Genomic DNA, 23,328 nt, shown 5'->3' with positions numbered 1-23,328 from the left:
ATCTTGTCACATTTTCGTTTCCCTGTGCGGCACTGGAGACATGCCCTGATAGCCCTCACAGCATCCGAGGTCAGGAGGAGAATCGCTGCTTGACTGCCACTTCTTCGGGGGTACAAAGATGATTCTGGGCGTGGATCTGTCGGGAGCATTGGTTCGGTGTGAGAGTACAGGCTTCTTTGATCATTTACGTTCTCCTGAGCCGGCACACTAGCATGCGCTTTGTACCAGCACTGTCGCCCTTGTCTGTCCAGGTTAGCCTAAACATTGCGCAAGTGGATCAAGAACGCTCACTTGAGACACTCTGAGCACGAGGGCAACAGGCGATCACACTTCCTCTTCTTTTGGGCGCAGGATAAGCAAGCATGATAGGCACGCGGGTCCATCCTCGGCATGACAGAGGCGGATCAGATTCGGGACTGGGGCTGATCTCGGAAAGCAAGACGTATATGGACTGGCATACAATATGCACCGAGCCTTTCGACGTTGGACGGGTCTATATCAGCAAGGTAAACGCGGCACTCCAACTCCCCATGGGGCGCTCTTCAAAGGGAGTTCACTCTCTTCTCAGCTTCAGTCGGTAATCTTGGACCCTATTCCTCCGGCCAACGTCACCACTAACGACCGTCGTTAAAAAATGGCAAATTCTATGCATGAATGTCAGACTCACCAGGTAACCGGGCAAGCACCTTTTTAACTTTTTAGGCATAGGGGGCTCAGGCTTTGCTGGAGTTGCCCACCCTCAAGAGTTTGACAGCAGACAAACCTCGCTGTTGGCTGATCTCTTGATATTCACCAGCGTCTCATTTTTTTCTCGTCTTTCCAAGGATATAAAGCAAAAGCACCTCGATCGTATCTCAATCGAGGGGCACGTCAGTTTCTGCCGTTCAGTCACGTGTCGAGACTTGAAGCCCCGGGTAACCGTGTGATCTGATTGGTTCATTCCATACCCATTACAGTTCGACTCGCTTTCACGGAATAACTGAAGGTACTGGGAGCGTAGAACGATGGTAGCTTGTCGATAGTTAGTAGGAGGGATTTTGCGCCGCCGGTTATGCTTAGTTCGATGGAGGTGAAGAAGTTGCCGTAAGGCGCTCTTGTTATTCTACTGAATTCCTTGTCGTGATATATTTCGGGTATTTTCACTGCTCAAGCGCTCCTTGCTATCTACATCTGGGATTACACAGGCGCTGAGACCTCCCTTGAGATACTCAAGATCGAATCTAGCTCATTAGTAGGCGTCCTCCCCAGCCCACACTCCGTCGCAACCCCAAATCCCCTTACAGTGGACAGCGCCGCCTCAATCCTCCTCCTCGTCCCTTCCTCATCATTCGCATGGACAAGACCCAGATACAACTTCGTCTCAGCCAGCGTACCGACCCCCAAAATCAATTTCCTCAACGGCTCAAAGTAACCCTTATCAGCCCGATCCTTCGGCACAGGAAGATGCATCCAGGCAATCCTCCTCCTCAGCCTTTCCCGATTAGCGTTCGCAAACCCCACGGCGACTCCCAAATCCTCCGGCTCAACATAATGCCTATGATCGCGATCTCCATAACAAAAGTGCAAACCGAGATCAACATCCTCTGGGATAAGCGATGCAAAGCGCTGAATGCGATGCAACACCCCCTCGAGAATCCCCTCCACACCCGCAAAGTGCGGCCGAAACTCTTCACCCAGCCGACCACGCTCATACTCTAACGCCAGCATCTCGCGCGCGAGGTCAAGTTGGATCGCTAGGTCGCCGGCGGGGATATTGTCAAGAATGATGCGAACCGCATCCTCCATCCGCCTCGTATACAGCGGCTCCATCATTGCGTGGAATTCCGGCCGCACGTGCCCCGCGATAACCGCCCAGGGCAATGGGAGCGAGACCTGGAACCGTACACCGGTTGGGATCACACCGCGTTCTCGATATTCACAGAAGAACCGCCACGATTCCACCGCAGCCGCGCCGTAATCTGTTGGGCTGACGTCGTCCTGCGTGAAAACGCCCGAGTGGCCGTCGGGGAGGTTGATTCCACCGTTGGTGTACTTGAGGGTTTCTGGGGGAAAACGCGAGCGTTCCCAGAGGATGAAGTCTTGGCGCGATCCCGGTTCGCCGTCTGGGAGTGATGCGAGGCGCTGCGGGAGGGTGGAGGTGAGCTTGTTGAATACTTCGCTTGTTGAGGGGAGCGGGACGCTGCCGATGAGGAGGACCCCGGATACGGAGGGGAGCGAAGGAGGCATTTCGGTTACAAATGGATTGAGAAGAAAGAATGAATCATAAAGATGGCGGATGCAGGTTGAAACGCGTATTTATAGATCTATGGTGCAGGAGAGCGGTCTGGATGAAGAGGCACTACCAGATGGATGATGCTGGTAAGCTGACACCCGCACTGTCCGTACCTTGAATGACTCGAATGGGACCGCATTTCTCAATACTAGTACTCTCGCTAGACTCTGTGCTGCGTAAGATTTCCGCATTGCCGAGAGGCGAACATGTCAATAGCGGCAAACAGTTCATTGTGATTTACACATGCTTAACACCATTTTGCAATCCATAGTTGTTGCTCCCTAAATTAATTGAATCCAAAATGGGACTCGCCAGACTTTCCTAAGGGTAATATCAAGTGGATGCCAGGAGCTAAACGTAGACAATTCACAAGCAGATTCGACTTTTTGGTCTTTCCAACACTCAGGCCATGAAGATTCAGGTTTCCCTTACCGCTGGGTAGCCCTGGTCTACATCTTTATTTATTGTTTAATAGCACTTCGCATTATTATAAGCGTGGAAGTTCCTACAGGGCTTCTTCTCATTTGCGGAAATCGGCGTCAACTACGACACATTGCGCACTATAGGTAAACGTTAAAATATGCCCTGCAGTAGCTAATGATAAAACCATATCTATGAAATTTCTAGCAGTATTAGCTTTCGGGGAACACGTGTTTCTTTTGCTGGTCGCGACCTTGGTGGTATAAATTTCTAGGGTTGAGCGCCTAGAAGAAACCCGTTGATGTTTTCCATCATTAATGCCTTATAAGACCAGGCTGAAACTCTTAAAAGAAGACCAAGAAACACCCTACCCGTTTCTAGTTGTTTCTTTCAAGGCAAAATGACCAACGTAACAGACATGTTTTGGACTTTCGCAATCAAGGCACTTGAAAAGTAAGTGGGCGGAATCAGCCACTTACCCTCTGCTGCTGCAGTTGCGGACTAGCGGAGGTCTTTCTCCACCTGAAACGTCTGTTAATATGAGAACATCAATTTTCTGCCACACGTGGCTCTGTATAAGCTTAGGCCTTATCAGGCTACATTACGTGTCGAAGCCGCTGCATCCCCGTTAAATTTGCCGTAATAGGCAGCAGTAGAGCAAGCGAAATTATGCTATCTTGGTTCGGTTATAAGAACGATGGCATTCAAGGACTCATCCTCATATTACTTAACATACCCTTTATTCTACATACAAAGCCCATCACTTTTTTAAAAAAAAGAATTTTGCGATCTAAGTGGGCAGGCTGCCAGGCAATGCAATTTATCGAAATTACTGGTAGCCTACAAACTGGTTATTAGGGTTTATAAAGAACTATGTGGGAAGGTGCAAGAAACAGAAGTCGTGAAAGCACTAGTGTGGACTTCAAATATCAGATCGATCGAGGATAATCAGTAATAGATTCTAGATACAGTTAGAATAACAGTGCTTAGCCCCTGATCATGCATCCAACCAATTATGTTAAAGTGCAATCAGATCCTTGTATCACACATCAAACTTCCGTCTCCGTAACGAGAATTCTCATCTAAGCACTAAAGTCACATGGAAGCGAACCACAGCAATACCCATGGCCAGCATCCAGAGCGCCTTGGAAATCGATATTATGACATCCATCATTGGTTCTCCACATGGAGGCCGTGAATTTGTAGAATCCATCAGTGTCTTCCCCAAAGCTTTTTTTGCCCTAGTCAGCTTGTGTCATTTTAAACTATGGGCAGAACCATGGCCTACGTGATTGCGCAGTGTGAAGCCACACAACCGTTGAATCCGCCGGGCAAAGATCCCGTGTAGATAGACCCGGTGTAGTAGTCGGTCAGAGTGATAATCTGGTATGTCGTTCCTTCGTATTGTTGATAGTTACCAGCGGCCATTTGACCCCAAAACGCGGAGGCATAGCCTGCAAGAGAGACGGCGCCTAGAAGGATGGAGAACTTCATCTTCGTTTTGAATCTGCGAGGATTCAGAGTGGGCTGAGGTGGATTGGTGATCTCGTAGGGGGGTCGGGTGGGGTATTTATGTTCCTTGGAGTCGAATAATATAAATTCTCTACTTATGTGTTGTCAGTTCAACTTTCGCCTCATTGTATAATGCTACCTGGTGGTGGCGGTTGATAAATGGGCATTAGGTGTGACGGAGCCAGCGGACTTCAGCCGCGCAGTAGTGAGATCTCTTGGCCAGTAATCCTCAGCTGAGCAACAACCCAAATTATGGATAACTACCTTGGTGTTATTTACGTCAAAGATTCATGTCGTGGAAAAGTGGAGAGTTTCATTACAGTGACCTAGGATTGGTCCATTTCCCTCCCAGATTTTGTATGTGTTTGTATGTAATATGCGGGTAACCTTTCGACATCGGTATGGTCACTCGAATACCTGGTTACACCGCCATGGGACAGCTCAACCTGCCCCTTTTCCATTCGTTCGAGTCCTTTCCTTTCTTCAATCAATCAACCTTGTCTGTATGATTCCGATAGTTCTCATTCGCCCATATGCATACTAGCCTATACCAATTCCACCGGTTTTGATAATTCATTACTAGTCTTTTTCCCGTGTTCTAAAGGGGTATTTGCTTCACAGATCTAGTCAGCCTATAGGAGCCTCTATTACTACGCACTAATTATCATTTAAGAGACAATCTCCCTTCTCTGCTGTCTTGTCCACTCTAAGAATGTTTACATATAGGGGATTGGTATAGTGACCCCCACCCCCCTGTCTGAAGATGCCTGAATCTTCAGGTTTTGATTTTTATTTCGATAACGCGAATCAATAATGCACCGCCTCGGTCTGACAGATAGAATGAATTGGGGGGTCATGGCGAAGAGATTGTGTGAATTCTGAAACAAGCCAGGTTAACCTTAATATGTTTGATAATGCCTGTCTGGTTTATATCTATACGTGGGGACTATCCAACAAATACGGCAATATGATGGCCACCAGGGACACCCAAAGCATTAGAATAAATATTTCTTTTCAGCTCCCTCTTAGTAGCAATGAGAATTCAGATTTGTGATAACCAAGATAACTTGAATCCAGTATTAACCAGACAAGGCCTATTTGACAGCTGTGTATCAAAAATCCATACCTAACTATAAACTGTGAATGTTTGAAAATCAAGTTATGTAACATCCTTTTCATTGCCGCCTTCTGGGTGTTTGGCTCAGCGGAGGACTACGTTTGCTGATTATATAAACTAGCAACATCATAATAATTCGTCAAACTCTCCCATCGTGACTTATCTGCTGCTTTAGGACGGGTGGTCGGAACATGGTAAATCCTACTTTTCTGGCATCCATCTTACCTGTTAGAGTACTTCCGAGAGTGACAAGAATCAGAATTTCTGCAGCGGCATGTATCTGCAGTATGAAGTGAGTGACTTATGTTTCATTATGAACAATCAACTTCTCGACACGCTACTGAAATGTCTCCTGGTATAGTGTAAATGCTGGATTCGTACGCTGTCATTAGTTAATGGCTCATTTAATCCATATCCCCACTGCCAGCATAGATATCATCAGTTACTGCATCTGACGAGATCTCGGCTTCGTCGTCAATATTGTCATAAGAGACGATTCGCCAGCCGTCCAAAACAGAGGAGTCCCTCACGTACTCTTGCATGGGAGACTAGATACGGCATCATTGTTAGCGTTCCCGTATTCTAGGGTGATGGTGAATTCAACAGCGGCTTACGTAGTGGTCATTCTTCTTCATAGTAACCACCGATGGTCTGCCATCCAGTTGTACAGTTCGCAGTCGAAAGTAGGTGTTGTCGGGTATTTTCCTTACCACCTTGACGAATTCATCAAGAGTGGGGGTCGAAATCCCATTGGCACTAGTGATGAAGATCGCATCTGAAAGACCATATAGACTAGCAGGAGAACCATCGTACTATGAATAATGTTAGTCATGACTAACCGTAGTCCATGAGGCTCAATGACTATTGGGCTTCCGGGGAGGCTGAGAGTCGAACTCACGTAGTCACTCACATAGACCTCGCTGTGAAGCTTAGAGATCTGCTGACGCACAGCGGTATGAGGCTTCTGGAGGATAGCACCACAAAAGAAAACCACACGATCGGTCTCCAAATGTTCTATCGCAACAGTTGCAACTCGAACATGCATCAGTTGACGGTTGCGTACAATCAATGCATCAAAGGACTCCTCCTCGCTCATCTTGTTTAGTTCTGAAACACGGGTTATAGGTTGGCTATCCAGAGAGAGAACAATATCAGCCTCCAGAAAGCCGTCAGTCGGCACATCAGAGACATGTTTCCCTGGATGACATCCAACCCGTCGGATTATGAACAGCTGATGACGCAAAGAGCTCATCTGCATGACCTTCTGAATCCAATCTTCTGGAACGCCCATGATCCGTGCTTGGTCTATTTGCACAACATCACACTCTATATTGAGAATTCGTAACTTCAGAGCCGTGCCGTCTTCGATATTGGAAATGTTGGGAAGAAGAAACGGTATCGTCAACCCGTAACAACGGGTATAGTCAGCACCGTCAAAGTCCATCCATAGAGCTTGCACTATGCCGTCCTCGCTCACTAATATACCACCTTCGCAGCTGTGGCTTAACTGTGTATCCACTTGGATTGTATCGAGATTAATAGCTCGGGGCTTAGGGGAATAAACCGAGGCAGGTATTGAGGTAGGCTTGATCTCAGTAACGGTAGTCTTGGCCACGAGGATATTGGAATATTGGTTGAGGGCGACGAAAAAGGTTTCCTGTCCTAGCTTGAGGTGCTCACTGCTAAGGCGCGCGCTTTGTAAAGGGGCTTGTACAAGGCTGGGATCGTACCGGATGATAGCATAGTTCTGCAACGGATGTAGGAAGACGACTTGGGCGTTGATGGTTATTGAGTCAGCGACGGTGACATTGATGTCAGATAGCCCATGGGGCACAATAGCCCTTGAAACAACGGCTAACCCTTTTTCGGCATCGATCACTAGGCCAAAGCCGGCCTTTGTCTTCATCGGGTAATTATCAAGCCGAAAGGGTGCAGTATATTTCACACTGATGATGCTGTGCATAGTTTCAAAGACACCGCAAGAAACGTTCTGCAACGAAATAAAATCGGCCCGATAAGGAATGGGGACATGAGGAGAGATTGCTTCAGCGATGTCTGAAAAGTCCCAGATACCAGTCTCATCATTGCGAACTGCTAATCGCATTTTCGGGTGCCAGTGGCGATCCACATCAATCACGCTGGTTATTTTAGTTTGTAGATCGTGTAATTCACGATACGCGATCACCACACGAGCCCGGTCCGGTATGGTTGTCATCACCTGAATAAACTCATCTAGGTTCGGCGTTGGCAAATGATCAACCATGTCGATAATCACACTCGAACTCCCGTTCAATTGAAACGAGCCACTTGGTTCATGAAGGTATACCCCACGAATCGGAATCTCATGCTGGCTGGCAACTTGGTACGATATGTCGTGGAAAGTCGCACCAGCAACCTGGGCGAATCGAGCCGGTACAATATCGTGGAGGTCACCAACTTTGCATTCTACCTCGAGGTCTTGCCCTCCTCGCTGCACCAGCAGCTTGACTGGGTTACCGCCAACACTCGAATCGAGTATCTCACTAAGGTGGATAAATTGCGTCAGAAGTTCATTATTCACCTTTAGTAATATATCCCCTTCCTGCAGTTTCTCATCCCCTGGTCCTCCGGGAACAATGATATAGACGACCAGCATCTTGTTTTGGGCGGGAGCAGTTTTCCGGACTTCGTCCTCCCATTCAGGCGTTAATCCAAGGCGGCGACATTCATCCAAGGGTTTGAGACGCCACACCGTCTGTAGTGTCCCTCTGGTGATCGGTTTGCCTTGGCGGATACATTCAAGCGCCCTGAGGGGTCGATCTAGAGGTAAGAAAAAATTCGTTGCCGCGTCAGTTCGACCGGCCGCTTGTAGAGCGATCGCGTGGCCGTGGATATTGACGACCGGACTCCCGGAACTGCCCCCGCTCGACGAAGTTGCCGCCTGAATATAGTTTGTATTGAAATCGCCACACTGGGGCGCATTCCGGTCCAACAGACTGATTACGCCGGGTTGGACACTTAGCTTCTCCCCAGCATCGTTGCCAATCAGTCGAATTTCTGTGCCTACTCGAGCTTCGTTCGGACGTAGTTTGAGCTCTGTCACTTCCATATAGCGAACAGCCTTCGGATCGAATTGAAGGATGCCAAAATCATGAACTGGGTCTCGATATACGGCCCGGACGTCACACTAAGAATTTCGATATTAAATAAGACTAGATCATTTGGAATACTGTCAACTAGGTGTGTGCTTACCTCTTCATGGTTGTTGAAGATACAGTATCCATAGAATGGACCGGCCGAGACCACATGGCGATTAGTCAAGATATATCCGCATGTCGCATCAACAACAAAGCCGGTGGCCTGTGATGAATAGGCTCTGTTGCCGTCAAAAGGATGCGCATGGCAAAAATGGAGGGCCACGACACTTTTGACCACCGTCTCCACGGCGTCCTCCCACACTGCCGAGTTGTTTGGCACCGGGCGTGGAAGAAGTGTGTGGGGGATAGCATCACTCGGTATGATCTTATGGGCAGTTCCGTTGCCCGAAAGAGAGATGTTATCGGGGAGGTGCTCTGCAGGCGACTCTGCTCTCAGCTTCATAGCGGGACGCTTATGCTCTTTGTCCTATCACTTAGTCCTCCGGGACACGAGGTAGATTTCCAAATCGGTTGCGACTAGGGGCTGGAGATATCAATTTCGAAGCTAGCCGCCGTTGACCAAAGTGGGTAATCAGAGCGTTGGTTCCGAGGCGGGCGAAGAAGTGTGACCAAGACACCGCCTTCTGTACAGTGGCGTTCCATAAGTCTTTGCTTCTGCTTGCATCCACACACCATCTCGGGACAAAAGTACCAAAAAACAATACCTCCAAAAGCCCCCCATTGTTACGCCCACAACAACGCCCAAGGCCGACATACAGTGACGTGTCTGCTCTCCGCCAATCACATAGTCTAAGCTCGTATGTACTTACCATGGGCCAATCAAATTGTCAACGGCCATGTTGGTGTGGTGTGCTATGTCCAATCTCAGGTCGTGTCGTCCATACGTTTCTTACACCTATGGCGTATTTAAAAAGCAAAACCATGTAGGGTGGACAGCAGGGACCTGTCCCGCCATTACACGCAAATTGTCCGTGCGTTGTCGTTGTCAACTAACCAATTAATTTCATTGTCCATATTTTACGATTCGATTTTGCTTGTCTTTTTTGGAACTAGACGCGGGAGGATGGCCAAGACTAACCTGAAACAAGCTGCTATTAGGACGTGTCCACATAGCCACTGCATTGAGTTTTTCGTCAACCAGTTATTCTTCCATTTCTAGTATCTAGCACCTTCCAGACCATTGCCACAGAACCATTTCACCAGCTCGCTGAGCAGAGGCTGAATATAGGGAATCCCGGAAACCGTCATATAACTACAAACTAAGCTTATGACAGATCACTGACCCAGCCTTTCAGGGTTGACTACCCATACTCTCCAATCATAGGTCGGTTTCAGTAATACATGAGTGGTACTTCTTCTAGCTTATCTTTTGCTCAACTCAGCTTTCTTCCACAAGAACTTAGGGTTTTGTGTTAGAATGAATCTGCAAAGAAGCCCTGGGAACTTTGATATCGAGGCTCTACGCGATCTATGTTCAGTAGAGTAATTGAATCTTCTCAATTAAATTGAAACCCTTCTCGCGTAGGGCATTAGCTACTATATCTCCCTGCCGCCGATATTAGTCTGTGGTGACCAATCCCCTGGGGAGAGCTCCATTTTTGAGCGATTACCGGTGTTGTATGCCTAGGTATCTCAGAAAATCCTCATATACCCCTCTCATTACAATAAACCTTCAAATTTCATCTCCTTTTCAGCGACTACATAATAAACCAAATTAATAAACTGCCCGAGCAAGTTGAGATAGTATAAAATAGCGATCTTCTCTGGCAAGTACGCAATAATCTGAGGGGTGGCGGAAGCCAATCTTGGATGAGAAGTTGGGTGGAGGAAAGAACGAAACTCATCTTGCCTCTACCTAGATCGGAAGTTGAGTTATTCAAGGCTTAGTCAACTCGAAACACATGCTATAGCCGTAGATTAACGAACACATAGAAGCATATCTATAAATAAAATTCCTCGATATGCCACGAGCCTTCGCCGTTTAACTCAACTCAACTGTACCTCGTGACCGGTGCCGGCTGTCAAGCCCAGACAAGAACAAAACACGGCTCATCCGCATCCACAACCGTCTGGAGCGATCCTGCGTAGGTCGAACGTGCTGTTGCAAATTCTGGTGTCACTGATTAGAGCGATTGAGCAGTGGGTGCTGACCAAAGCAAGTAGTTGGCCTTGGCGGCGGAAGCACAAAGTCAATCCAAAGTCCACCTACAGAATTTCCGACAAGTGCGGTATGGAGATAAAACAAGACGGACTCCGGAGGTATTAAATAATTTTATAGGGCCTTTGCATTCGCAGACAGTATGGGGAAAACCTAAGCTACTCAAGGGAAAAACCCATATTAAGGCTCTTGATAACATATTATCCTGAAATGAAGGACTGGAATCTCCCTCATCTCAAGATCATGTAGATAAACAGCATCAAAATTTGCCGTCGTAAACCTCACGGTTCGACCATGCCTCTTGGCCTAAAGTCACCCAAGCAACATTTAAAGTTTCATCTTCATCAAGATAGAAAACGTTGAGGTGCTTCTGCTGCTCTGCGACAACAGCACTGATCCGAGAATCCTTGGAAATATAGTGTTTCTTATGATTGAGAGCCCCATCAAACCATGGACCGTTATCAGTCTGGCAAAGCTCCTTGAGTTGGAATTTGTTGCCCTTGTCGCTGTAACCAATGTAGTAGATACGGACCTATTGCCAGTGGGAATTAGTAAACAAATTATCAATGATTCAGAAAGCGAGAAAATTTTAACCCACCTGCTTCCCGCCCTGAGTATATGCAACAGTGCTGATATGTGGAATCGCTGTATCCACGACCTCGCTCTTCAGTTCAATTCTTTCCACCTTATACTTCGGGTTTTTAGGGTCTTCTGGACCGGCTTTTTGAGCGACAAGTCTCGCTAGGGTGCCATTACGCCTAGCATAATATAGCGCGTTCAACTCGCCGCTTTCAATGCCAGAAATCGAGGTTGGAAGACTCATGTTGGGTAATTTGTAAAGTGTCCTGTGAGAGTTTCTTTATGGAAGCCAATAAAGTAAGAAAGTAGCTGTGTGTCCAGAGTGTTCTCTAATGACTGATCAGACGAAAAGTAGTTGGATAATCGGAGGGTGGTTGCCGAGTTTATATCTTCTGTATGTGCTGTTTAAGAGCATGAAAGCGCGACTTGTAGACGTCAGTATAGATGACCCGATGTGACAGTTACATGAAGAGATTCTACCTACTAACTTGTTCTCACTTTCTTCTAGTTTTGCAATCAAGTTTTCTCTATTGAAAAGCCATGGAACACAAGGAACCTGAGCGACCTATGGTTATGCTGACTATGGAATCCAGACGAAGAATCACGCCGCCTTGCCCAAGCTCAAGCTTTAAAAACATTGAAAGAATGCAAAATCCTTCCTAGCTATGTCTGCGCATCTCATATTTACCTCAGATATAGGTTCGTGGCTTCCTCGAACACTTTCTTACATGCGTAATTTAGTACTATTTCGCCACTTTTCGCAAACGGCGACCCATGTTAGTGGATTCGCGACGAATATGAATGAATATATTTATTTTCAAATATGCTCTCCCAGATTGCCCGCATACCCATATGCTGAAATTAATTGAGTTCAAGCTGCAAAATAATTTCAATATAATATGGTATGAGCAAACTCAACTTGCAAGAATTTAACACATTGATTTAACAAAGGAGTACACTTTGGAAGCTATAGCCATCATGAGGTCGCTCTCATTCTTACATGTCCTCTGTAGACTGGGTGGACCTCAACCTAGTATCCATAGGAATGAGGGTAATGTGCGACCATGATTAAGGTTCCAATATATTCGGTTAACCGCTGAAGCCCTTGGGGTAGAGACTGCGCACAAAGGACGTTAGTCTGGCCCGGTGTTGACTGATTAAGGCCTTCACACAGGTCTAGGCACAGGTCTATGAAATAAGTGTCAATATATCGAAATAGTCCATTGGTGGAGCTGAATTCCGGGTGGGTCGAAGCCGTTGGCGGACCGGTCCTGTTCCCGCACGTAGCTTGGAATTCACGGAATTGTACGAAGCTGAATTCAGTCCCGACTTGCTGACAATCAGACGTCACTTTAGTGATGCAACACAGTAAATGAAACCATAAATTCATACATTCACTTTTCAAGGCTGCATGGTAACTGTTTAGTTTCTGTCCAGAAGTCTTCTGAGGACTTGCGGCTCCATTCGGCGGGTATCACCCTGACAATATACAAGTACGCGTTACATCAATTGGTCACACGTGAGCTACAAAAAGACAATTTCAATAGATCAATTCAAAATACCTACCGCGATATGACGCAGCTGACCCAGGGCTGAGTTTGTCAGCCAATAACACGCGCTAATAGGCATGCATCAGGGTGAGAAAAATCTAGGTCGTCTTGAATGACCTTGAAAGGAGCTTGCTAATGCGTAAGTAATGTTTCCCATAGAAATAAGCTGTTGTTGTAAAGGAGCTACTCGAATTTCAGCCGGAAAATATGGTACGTCGCTCATCCTTATGCAAAAATAAAGATAATTATGTGAGTCACATTGACGTAAAAAAAAATGGCATGTGGTTTTATTTGAAGAATTGCCCAGTGATATATAGTCAGCTAAGCACCGTAGGCGAACCATTGCAGAGGATCAAAGTAGCCGATGTGCGGAATAATTTGAGACCCAGTCGATCAGATATCGAATATAAGCTAACTTCGGTCGGCGTACAAGAAATTCTCTGCAAACCTCCACCTGGCAGCACTTGATTTGATTTAATCTCCATTCTACGGTACTTGAATCTTCTAGGCTTACAATAACGGAGTGAAAAACTCAACTTCACTATCTAGAATTGTTCAGCCAGAACGCTTCAGCGTTTCTTTTGGAAGATTTAAGCGCGATGCTTCTCAGACACCGGAGTCTAAGTAACGCCTAAGCAACGCCTAAGTGTCCGCCATGTCTGCTAGGTGAATCCCATTCCATAGTAGCCAGATGTATAGTATTCTAATTTTCTGCACTGTCATTTGCCCCTAGTGTTCTGTGCGCCCCCTTAACCTCGCGTCAGAAACTCCAAATCATGGCCTTCGGACCGTGGAGAGTTCGCCCGCAGAGCATATTTCTGGTCTCATTGCCAGGAAAATGCGAGGATCAGGAGATCGCGGTAAGACACAAAACCATAATGATCTGTCGGCGTTATTTTACTGATTGTTGTAAAGATCCCAAAATCTTCTCGCTAGAGAGCGAAGACTCATTTCACCTGTCATCTGGGGAAGGAATGTACACATAGAATCATGTGCCAAAAGCCGCAGAGGAGGCGCCGTTTATGCGTGAACTAAAGCAACATTCCACGGTGACTGAACGGGCCACACCTTCCTTACATGGCTCGTGCCTCCGAGAAAGTATAATGGAATGTCTTACGGTAAGATACACAAGTACCGTGGTAATTTGGGAATGAGAACTGCTCATGGTACCGACTTCTGTTTCCACGATAATCCACTAAATTGCCTATCCTGCTTTTGTTGGGCACCGTGAGGGCTATGAGGCGGAATCGGCAATCATCTTTTTCTTGAGCACCTGACAGGACCTGTGTTAAAAGTTGGAATACGGTGCCGACCGCTAGAGAATTTCCACGAGATCGACAAGGCATGGGCTTGGCCTAGGCAAGATGTAAGTGTAAGTCATAGTTCAAGTTAGCAGAGCAGAAGCATGACTCCCGGGGCAACGGCACGATCGCCGGGTGCCTATATCGACACCAGCTAACTGGGTCCAACTTCAAACAGGAGACTGATTTAGCCCAAGGCAAGTGGTCGAAAATGGTGGACAGCTGGAGGTTTTAAGACAATGTGGATGAAAGCATCCGCAATTGAAGCCAGGTAGGTGCATTATACATTTTTCAAAAGAAAAGCAGATTAAAGAATGAATGCACCTAGTCCTGTAGTAGGCCATGACGTATATATCCCAAGGAAGACGGACACGGAAGTATAGCCAACATCGAATTAAACAAAGCTGCAGACTATTCAGGAGGCGATGGAATGTCATCAGTGCGTACACCTAAGTGATCGAACAGGGTTCGTGCAGATTGGGACTGCTCCGAGTCTGTTTGAGTCGAACCGGATCACTAGCGAAAGCGGTCGGTGCAACTGAAGGGCGTGGATACTTTGCCCTACAACAGTGTTTGCTCTGTGGTACGACCCACAATCAAGGAGCCGCCAGATGAGGCGCGCTCAGCGAAGTCTAGAACGGATCTACAAGGAAGTGGCGCATTGACCTCACGATCAGTACGCGTGGCCAAAGCTCACAAGTAAACCTATGGTGGCATCATGGTTCATGTCATCTGTCTCCTTTATGCGCTTGTGTAAAATAAGAAGTAAGCTGGACGTTGAAAAAATAAAGGAAGAGAATACATGAACTGCATCGAAGTAGGGTTACTGTGAGATGCAAGCTCTCAGCATGAACGGTTAGCCCACCATTTAATTCTGGACCGTGCCCATTCAAAGAAAGCTAACGATGTATAACAAGAAGCGCCTATGCCGCTGTGTGATTGCTAATTCTAGCACTAAACCGAGTGAATCGGAGTGCGCCTGAAACCAATCTACTAATGGAAAACTTATTTAGAATTACTCTCCTGCTGTCCTGGATTTTATGCCTCTATCTCTCGTCGGTGGCATGGAGAGTTTACGTGACTGAGAGGAGATGAGGGTCTTGTTCTTCGGGCGAAAAAACGAGCCGGGTAGAAACTCGTAAGGAAATCAAGGAGCTGCGATTGCCTGTGCTGACTGGATTTGCTCCTTGCATCATTCGATGCCCGATTGTCTTGGCGTGATCTTCCATTGATAAACTAGGTAGTAGGTCATCACAAAAAACGGTTAAATGAAGCGATAACAGAGAGTCCTGACTACAGATAGCCCTGTAGTGAAGCACGGTGGCGGCCGCCACTAGTTGCCTTCCCTTAACAAAGGTACGCGAACCAAGCTCCATTCTTCCGACATGCTCTGATCCTGGTCTAAGATTCTCAGGATGCTTAAACCACTTATGAGGTCCATGTTGCTGATCTGTCTTTATGAGTGAACTGACTACTTACCGCATACACCGCTCACTTCTGTGGTGCATGTAGCCGTCCGTTGACAGCCTGGCATATGCGTTCGCGCTGAGAGATCCCTGTCGGATAGTGGGGAACCTTGTCCAACGGGATTTACTGCAAGGCAGTCCGTCAACTTGTCCCTGCGAGTTCTGCGTGCGGCTCTGTCATTGCGGACATTGGACCCGGCCACTAGCTTTATTCCTTGATTTGCTCCCACTACCCTATTCACCCTACTTTGTTAAGCACTGGTGATTTACTTTTACCACGCAGAGATCATAGAGTGAACACCTGCATACCATTTCATATTTCGTACGTAGAGCTACCCTCTTTGTTGTATGTACATGAACGCAGGGCGCTTGATTTGGAAATGAAGATGCGTCGATGATACTGGATCAAACTACAAGAAGCGCATGCTTTGTGACACAATTAGAGGCTAGAATACAGAGCAAATATATATCTTGCTTTGGCAATCTCCTATGGACTTCTTCATTTCCGGAGTACCTGCGATACTTTTGTTCCATTTTGCTGAATTCCGGACACTCAGGTTCTTGTATTCATTTGTATGCTTAGAGTACTCGCTGCATTTTCTTCAGCTCAATGGACTGACTCCACGTGTTCGACGAAGGACTACTACGATATCGAAGCCCAGTTACGTCTTCTCGTTCTAAACATTAGTCAGTTCCCTGAATCAGTCTCAGCACGCAATCGGACTGTTTCCAGACAAAGAGCAAAGCGCAGACGTTGATGACAGTCTGAATGTTCAGCTACGTCTGCTTTGGAAAGTCACTATAGTAAGCACGTGCTTATTAAATTTTACCCGAGTGCACGAGCGGGGGACTGATAATATTGTCACTATTCCGCACAGTCTCCAAGACAATGTACCGCTTGATGTCGCAGCAACGGTCCTCTAAATACGGAGATTTGGAAGCCTACGCACTATTGAGGTCCCGGAGGACGAGAGTGGCAACACAGCCCGGGCAAAGATTGCCAATTCGAAAGCAGACGAAGGATTTGTATTATTGGCAACCTCAGTCCTTTCAAGCTCACTATCCCGACCTTGAACTGCTCGACACAAGCTTGAATGCTCTCCCGAAACGTCTTACCTGCGATGAAGACTCGTTACCAATGCAAGATCCAGCAGCCATGGTCCATGTCTATGAGAGAGCTTTCGAGAATCTTCAGCAGGCCAACTGCCGTGTCCTTGCCAAGGCGTATATCAAGATGCTTGAGCCAAGAAAGCAAGTGAACTACCCGTACAATGGACGGAGGTCAGTCGGAGGAAGAAAAGTGCAATTTGATCCAGAGGTGACAAAACCGCCCTGGTGGCCTTCCCAAGTGCGCCACCACGAGCCAGATCATCTCAAGAAAGCTGGTATGAGGGCGTCAAATTGGATTCACTTTTGGAGCTAACCGCATAGAGCGTATCCGACTTCTTATCCACATTGTCCGCGAGCTGCACACGAGCCATGGGATAACCGTGGATACACTCAAAGCCGCAGATCGATCTATTCGAGATAAAATTCGACCAAGAAGTAGACTCCAATTTCTCGAGGAAATGTACAGTATAAGAGAAGTGGAAGAACGATTGATCAGTAGGCAGACCGGTAACACCTTTACAACATAATTATCAATATTGAGACTAATTTTTTCTACGCAGACAAGCGGACGCTCAAACAGCCTTCATGTCTAGATGTTTTTGACCAAGAGAAAAAGGCCAGTAGTTCTGGACCCATCGGATGTGCTGCTATTGACCAAAATAGCACCCACTCCGTTGGTCCTTCCACCAACGACTGGATATATGCTCCAAATGTGAACAGTTCTCTTACGTCTCTCACATATTTTGGTAGCGTCACCTCGCACCAAGGTGGAAATTGCCAAGACCACAGGCAATTAATCTCCTACTCTGGTCAACATGCTATTCCTTTCCATGTCAAACACTCGCAGTGGGAGCCTGGCCCCCTCGAGACGTCGTCGTTCATGGGAAATACCGATTGCATTTCTCAATTCACGTATTGGTCTGAAGGTGCCAATGCTCTCACCCAGACGGAACAGTACAAAACCGCGAACCTTGTCTCGGTTTCCAGACCACCAGAACGCACTACGGCGGGAATAGGACGACTACCCCAAAGCCATAGCGTATAACCGAATTGAATGCATGGTATTACGATATGAGAAAGTGGAGGAAGCTTTGGTGAGACAATATGTTTTTGGTCTTATGAGCTGAATTGCTTAGGGCACGAACACTCAGGAGTGCAGATAATAGATTCCATACATGTCAAAACCATGTTTAGCCCGGGATACAATGCAAGCACATATATAGGGTTTTCTATAACCTGTAACGTGGGACAGAGAAAGATGCCAAGACTCATCGAACCTCTTTTGAGTTACGCTCACTGGTTCTGTCGCCACGCAGTTTTTTATGAAAGTAGAACCAGACTGCCTCAAAATTAATGCGTCCTTCCATTCCGTCTATCTCGATGGGCTCTTCCAAAGACTAGTAGCTGCGTACAGCCGGTACTGCGGTAGTCCCACGTTATCCTCGCATCAAATTACATTGAAGACCGGCTCCTTGTTATGACAGCTAACCATAGCCTTTTGGCTTTTGCACTCCTCGGCTGATCTCCCACCGATAGATCTAGAAGCGACATGGTATTTAAAGAGCATGTTTGAAGAAATAAACGACAAGAAAACTCTAGAAGGCGAATCGAGCCCGAAACCAGTTCGTTAGATCAACATAAAAATAACATCATTCGATAGAGATAATCTTCAGGATTCTTATGGTACTATTATCTTTCCAATCGAAGCTTTGTAGATGACGTGGGAGCTGTCTAAAGTTGGCAAAATCGAGCTTGCCGTTGGACTCCCGTGGGGACGGCAGAATATATATCTCTTCCGTTACATTTTCTGGCCTAATCGGGATAACAGTCACAACTCCCCCTTTTCTCGACAACCACGTCGTAAAGTGCTATATAAATTTCAAATCTGTATCATAGAGCGAGTAAGTACCTTGTGTCAAATTTTTGTTAAATAATAATTCTTCATTGTGGAAATGTACGGTCGCCCTAGCCGCAGAACCACTCCCGTTACAATTTCTGGCCTAATCGGGAAGCTAATCCCAAACCCCTTTTTTCTCACTAAATATATGTTGGGAGGCTCTGAAACTTCTCATTCATAATAACAGATACAGGCAGCACTTAGTAATAAGTTTTAGTACAGAAATACTTATTTTTTGTGGAGATACAAGGGGCTTAAAAAACGCCCCCTAGCCCTACTCGCGATCTAGGGTTTAGGTTTTCTCTACCGCCTTAGCTAAGGGACAGGCGCGGGTATATACTCTATGCCATTCAACTTAATTTCGACCCACTCGATCTAGTCAAGCCCCACAGGGCCTACCCTCCCGCGTAATAAGTCTCCAGGATCTCCATTCATCCTTTATCGCTAAGCCAGCGCCCTTACAACCGACTCAATCCGATCTCGGCCGAGCGTAATCTAGCCGAACTCTATTAGGAGTTAGATTCTATGTCTATGCCTCGATTAGTGTCGGCCACGAATACTAGCCGCGGAATAAACGTACCGTAGTATATATTACTTAATGTTCCGCACTTTGTCTTTTAGGTCTACCTAGGTACGGAGCTACAACACAGGTCTTATAGCATTCTCATCCTCTACCTTAATCCACGCCTAGGAATTTCCGTGGACGCACCATAGCCGTATTAGGGCCGCAATCTCCTCACGGGACCATAGCACCCGCTCCCGTCATCGCTTCTTTGGATCCGGCGGCTTTAGGCGACTATTAGATAGTTATCGGACACACTCGTCGATTAGCTTATCCTCTCTCTTAAGATTCGCCTACAAGACCGGTGCCGTAAACCTTACATAGGGCTACGGCCGTCGGCTAGTTAGCGCTTTATCCCTTAATAGCTCCCTATATCGTGTCCTTAAGCTATCTACGTCGAATCCGGGGATTATAGATCGGACGCTTAGCTACGTTATATTAGTTAGTACTAGTGAAGCCCGCTCGGATTCTCTCGACGGTCTACTTATTATCGATAATCCCTTATCTATCACCGAGGCCCAGTCTACACTACGCTCTAGCCGGGCGGCGGTAGTCAGATCGGCTAGGACGCTAGATCTCTATCGGGGCCGACTACTACTTATCGTCGACCTATCATTAGGGCGCCCGCGAGATTCTCTCGGCGTCCTCTCAGTAAGATACACAAATCGAGGATCTATTAATATAAGCGATAAAGATCTCCTTAACCCTTTATACGATCGTAAGACAGGTGCCTAACTTAGGTGGGCTACTTCAGCCGTCGCGATCCATTCCTACATACGTGTATATCTATCCGCAGTAAGCATATCCCCCTTATCGTATAACGCCCTAAAATTAGCTATCGACCTTAGGGCCGGGCTTTCTAACTACATAAGCCTCTCGACTAGATAAGGAGGGGGAGACATTCATCCCACGTTCGTGAGATCTACTACCTCGATCTAGTTTACCTTAGCGGGTAAGCTTTTACTAGAGACATTATCCGTAGGGTTTCCTTCATCCGCTATATTCACTCCTGACCGAGTACTAGCCTTTAGACCGATTAGACTATATCGCGGCGTACGACTAATCGGGGTAGGCGCTATAGGCGTAGACGCAGCAGGACTATCGTCTTCGTCGGATTCTAAGGTTTCCGCGCCTCGGAGCTACAGCGGAACGTTACTATCTTCGCTACTTTTATCGGTCGGATCTAGTATCCGGTAACGTATTAGACCTAATTATCTCGCTAAAGGAGTTAAACCTACCAGGCGAGCGAGTACGCTTCTCCCCGCGCCGCTCCACAGTGCTAAGTACCCGTGAGATCGGTGCTGTTACTTCTAGTAAACTAATACTATCGGAAGCGCTCTCAGCAACAGTTAACACACTAGCGGTAAATCTCCTCGGGTTCGACATCGGTTCTCGATTATAATATTAACGAACTATCGGGTTAGAAAACGATATAGAAGCGAGTCGACGCTATCCATCCAACCGCTAAGCCCTAACAGTCCTTAAGGTCAAACCCCGCTACTTTAGGGGCTTTCCTACACGAGGGCGCTCTAGCGCTACTCTGACTTACTCGTGAGCCGTCGAGGGGTCCACATCCAAATGCGATATATCGCATTTAAAGAGGCACCCGTCTATTCCGCACAATAGCGGTAATTGCTCTCGCCTAGACTTCTATCTGTTACTGGTTACTTTCTATTATTATACAATAGCAGTTCCTATTAGTTTAGGCTTCCAAAATAGCCCGGCCTGACCGATCTACTAAGTATACCACTCAACGAGTAGCCACACGAGCACGGGTAGCTCGGCTTCGGAGTCGTAGGCGCTAGGCAGAGGCCACCGAGACCCCAGACACGTTCTTGAACATCTTTCTCAACCACGATCCCCAGGCGATACCAGCGCCTCCACTCGAGAACTATAGTGTAGCCACTCAATTAGACGACCTATATAATACCCTTTACGCTATCCCTCCGGTATATAACGAGAAACCTAATCGGTCCGAGGGTCTCGGTAGCGCTACTTCGATAGGGGTATCCGGGGGGCCTCTGGACCTAGATCCTACTAGTTAGTAATTAACGATAGAAGGACGTCTATCACTCCGTAGAACTATTCACTAACGACTATATTCTCCACTAGAGCCGGAGTTTTTCGTCCCCGAACCTAGCCCATTAAACGACGACGAACCACCTAGAGATTCCCAGGAGCCTACAGCAAATCCTACTCCTAGTCCTACGGCAGATTACCCTGACTTTGCTACCGCGCCGGTCGCATCAGGAAGCCTCCTACTAGACACCTTGGCTACCGCTCTTATCGATCAACTCGTGACGCATCATAGCTACGATACTAGCTCGCATTAGACATTAACCCCTATAGGTCCAACCCAAACAGTCAGCCTATCAACTATAACTAGCTAGGCGGCTCCAGACTTACTCTAGCCGCCTACGAATAGACAGATTACTTAGTATCCGACTGTATAGGACTCTCTTTTCCCCCAGCCGAGCGTCGTAAGATCTTTACTGACTTACGTTCCGTTAGAGAGGAGCAAGCCCTCTAGCCGCCTACTATCGACCTAGAATCGGATACGGTCCCCGACGATGGGAGTCTTCGTGTTACGCTTAATATCGACAGTACTAGCGGGTTTACGTCGAGCTTAGCAGTCGCGCGCGAAGGCCTTCACTAGAAAGCCGCCCGTCCCTAAGTAAGCAACCTCTAAAGCTCCCTCCACGTAGACCCGATTCGGGTACAGTGGTTCGCGGCGAACGGCCGGCTTCGGCGTTAGCAACAGCCTCTCCATCGCGTCCCCTATCTTCCACTCGGTCGTCTTACGGGTTTCTCGGACGTTAAAGTCTATCTCCTCTTCCCCCGCCTCTTTCATCCTAACCTCGACCATTTCGTGATCCCTAAGGCAGACTGGCAGGTTTGGACGGACGAGATCTTCTTACCCGCTATCCATACGGTCTATCCCTCGTCGGCCACGCAGCACTTCCCGTCTAGTGCCGAGCATATTAAGCGAACCGCCCTCGCTCGTAGCCGAGAAACTCGCACAGGCGCTACGTCCGGGCCGTCTTATATATAGGACTTACATTACCGGCTTTAGCCTAGTGGTCTAGCTACGTTGTGGACCGAGATCTAACGTCGGGTCTCCCACGATAACTATTCGCATTTTCTAGATACTTAGATCATCCTAACAGCCAAAAATCTTAAGACCGCCACCCAGCGGTCCACTTGGGCCGGTGCCCGGGATACATTCCTCCGTGATTAGACTCGGGGCGTCGACCCAGCGTATCTCCAGCAGGACTTTTACGATCTTGCTAAAGAGGTCATCTCCCACCGTAGCTCCTTCTACTCTTATCCCTCTAATAATCTCCCTCTGACCCTATGCTAGCGCCGGTACTACCTCGATCGATTTTCTTAGTGGGTTACTACTAGTAACGCGGCTATCCCACCACCTCACGACGCACTAACCTCCGAGGATGACTCGGGTAAGAGCTCATCTAGGGACTCTACTTCCTCCGCCGAACGACCCCCTATAGTACCTTCCTGCCGTCCTCTACCCGGGTGGTATATCGAGCACTACCCCCAGTCCCTCGTGCGGGATCACGATTCTCTTACCATCGCACCCGCTAAGTCTAGTCCGATCTAGAAGCGCGGCCTTCGATATATCTAGTTCTATAACACGTCAAAGGAGATCTTCGCCGCTAGGAACCACTACCCGTTTACCTACTAAGGCTTAGACACCCTTACCCTCGATCCGGGTATAGTACGGTCCTAGTAGCATATTAGCGGGGCCGTCAGCCACTCTCCACTAATGGTACTCCGGGCTTACCTCTATACGAAGCTCCGGTGCCATGCCGCTCTCGAAGGCTATCGGTTCCGGTCCTACGGGACCCGCGAGGAATACAGAGTGACCGGGGCCGTTTTCAAAGCTATAGACGCTATCTAGCGTGTACGCGGAACGGCCGATATACCGCTTATCCTGCCTGGTACCTCCCGGCCCTTCTTTATATATCCGACGCCCGTAATGATAGACTGGTGGCGCTGGAATATTAATAAGCTCTGTCTAGGATTTAAGTTAATATATAGTATATAGCCGCGGAACTTTATCTATTAGGAGCATAGCCGGGTGATAATAATATTCCTCCGGTGTCTCTCCTATACGTACGGCGGCTAGGGCGCCTATCTTCGCCGTAGTATAGGACTCTAGATCGATCAGGGTTTAGGGTTTTAGGGTATTAGGGTTTAGGGTTAGGGTTTAGGGTTTAGGGTTTTAG

General features: G+C 47.4%; 5 protein-coding genes across 5 annotated transcripts; 1 reads left to right on the top strand and 4 right to left on the bottom strand.

Moving 5' to 3' along the window:
- Positions 1 to 1,176: 1,176 nt before the first annotated feature.
- N7496_007648 (uncharacterized protein) lies at positions 1,177 to 2,226 on the bottom strand (the record flags this gene model as incomplete). Its single annotated transcript, XM_056700567.1, has 1 exon — positions 1,177 to 2,226. One exon carries the CDS (start codon positions 2,224 to 2,226, stop codon positions 1,177 to 1,179), a length of 1,050 nt encoding a protein of 349 aa, XP_056552630.1.
- Positions 2,227 to 3,976: 1,750 nt separating this feature from the next.
- N7496_007647 (uncharacterized protein) lies at positions 3,977 to 4,186 on the bottom strand (the record flags this gene model as incomplete). The annotated part of the gene is made up of 1 exon (XM_056700566.1): positions 3,977 to 4,186. One exon carries the CDS (start codon positions 4,184 to 4,186, stop codon positions 3,977 to 3,979), a length of 210 nt encoding a protein of 69 aa, XP_056552629.1.
- A 1,539-nt stretch (positions 4,187 to 5,725) lies between these two features.
- N7496_007646 (Pro-apoptotic serine protease) lies at positions 5,726 to 8,915 on the bottom strand (the record flags this gene model as incomplete). Its single annotated transcript, XM_056700565.1, has 4 exons — positions 5,726 to 5,869; positions 5,936 to 6,133; positions 6,220 to 8,487; positions 8,553 to 8,915. Coding segments are annotated over 4 exons (2,973 nt in total), but the record flags the coding sequence as incomplete, so codon positions are not given.
- A 1,960-nt stretch (positions 8,916 to 10,875) lies between these two features.
- Positions 10,876 to 11,439, bottom strand: N7496_007645 (uncharacterized protein; the record flags this gene model as incomplete). Its single annotated transcript, XM_056700564.1, has 2 exons — positions 10,876 to 11,148; positions 11,215 to 11,439. 2 exons carry the CDS (start codon positions 11,437 to 11,439, stop codon positions 10,876 to 10,878), a joined length of 498 nt encoding a protein of 165 aa, XP_056552627.1.
- Positions 11,440 to 16,401: 4,962 nt separating this feature from the next.
- N7496_007644 (DUF2841 domain-containing protein) lies at positions 16,402 to 17,149 on the top strand (the record flags this gene model as incomplete). The annotated part of the gene is made up of 2 exons (XM_056700563.1): positions 16,402 to 16,897; positions 16,944 to 17,149. 2 exons carry the CDS (start codon positions 16,402 to 16,404, stop codon positions 17,147 to 17,149), a joined length of 702 nt encoding a protein of 233 aa, XP_056552626.1.
- Positions 17,150 to 23,328: the final 6,179 nt, after the last annotated feature.

The sequence above is a fragment of the Penicillium cataractarum genome (assembly GCF_028827025.1).
Source record: "Penicillium cataractarum strain IBT 29864 chromosome Unknown utg000007l, whole genome shotgun sequence".
Lineage (NCBI taxonomy): Eukaryota > Fungi > Ascomycota > Eurotiomycetes > Eurotiales > Aspergillaceae > Penicillium > Penicillium cataractarum.
This window is presented reverse-complemented; position numbering and strand designations above follow the sequence as displayed.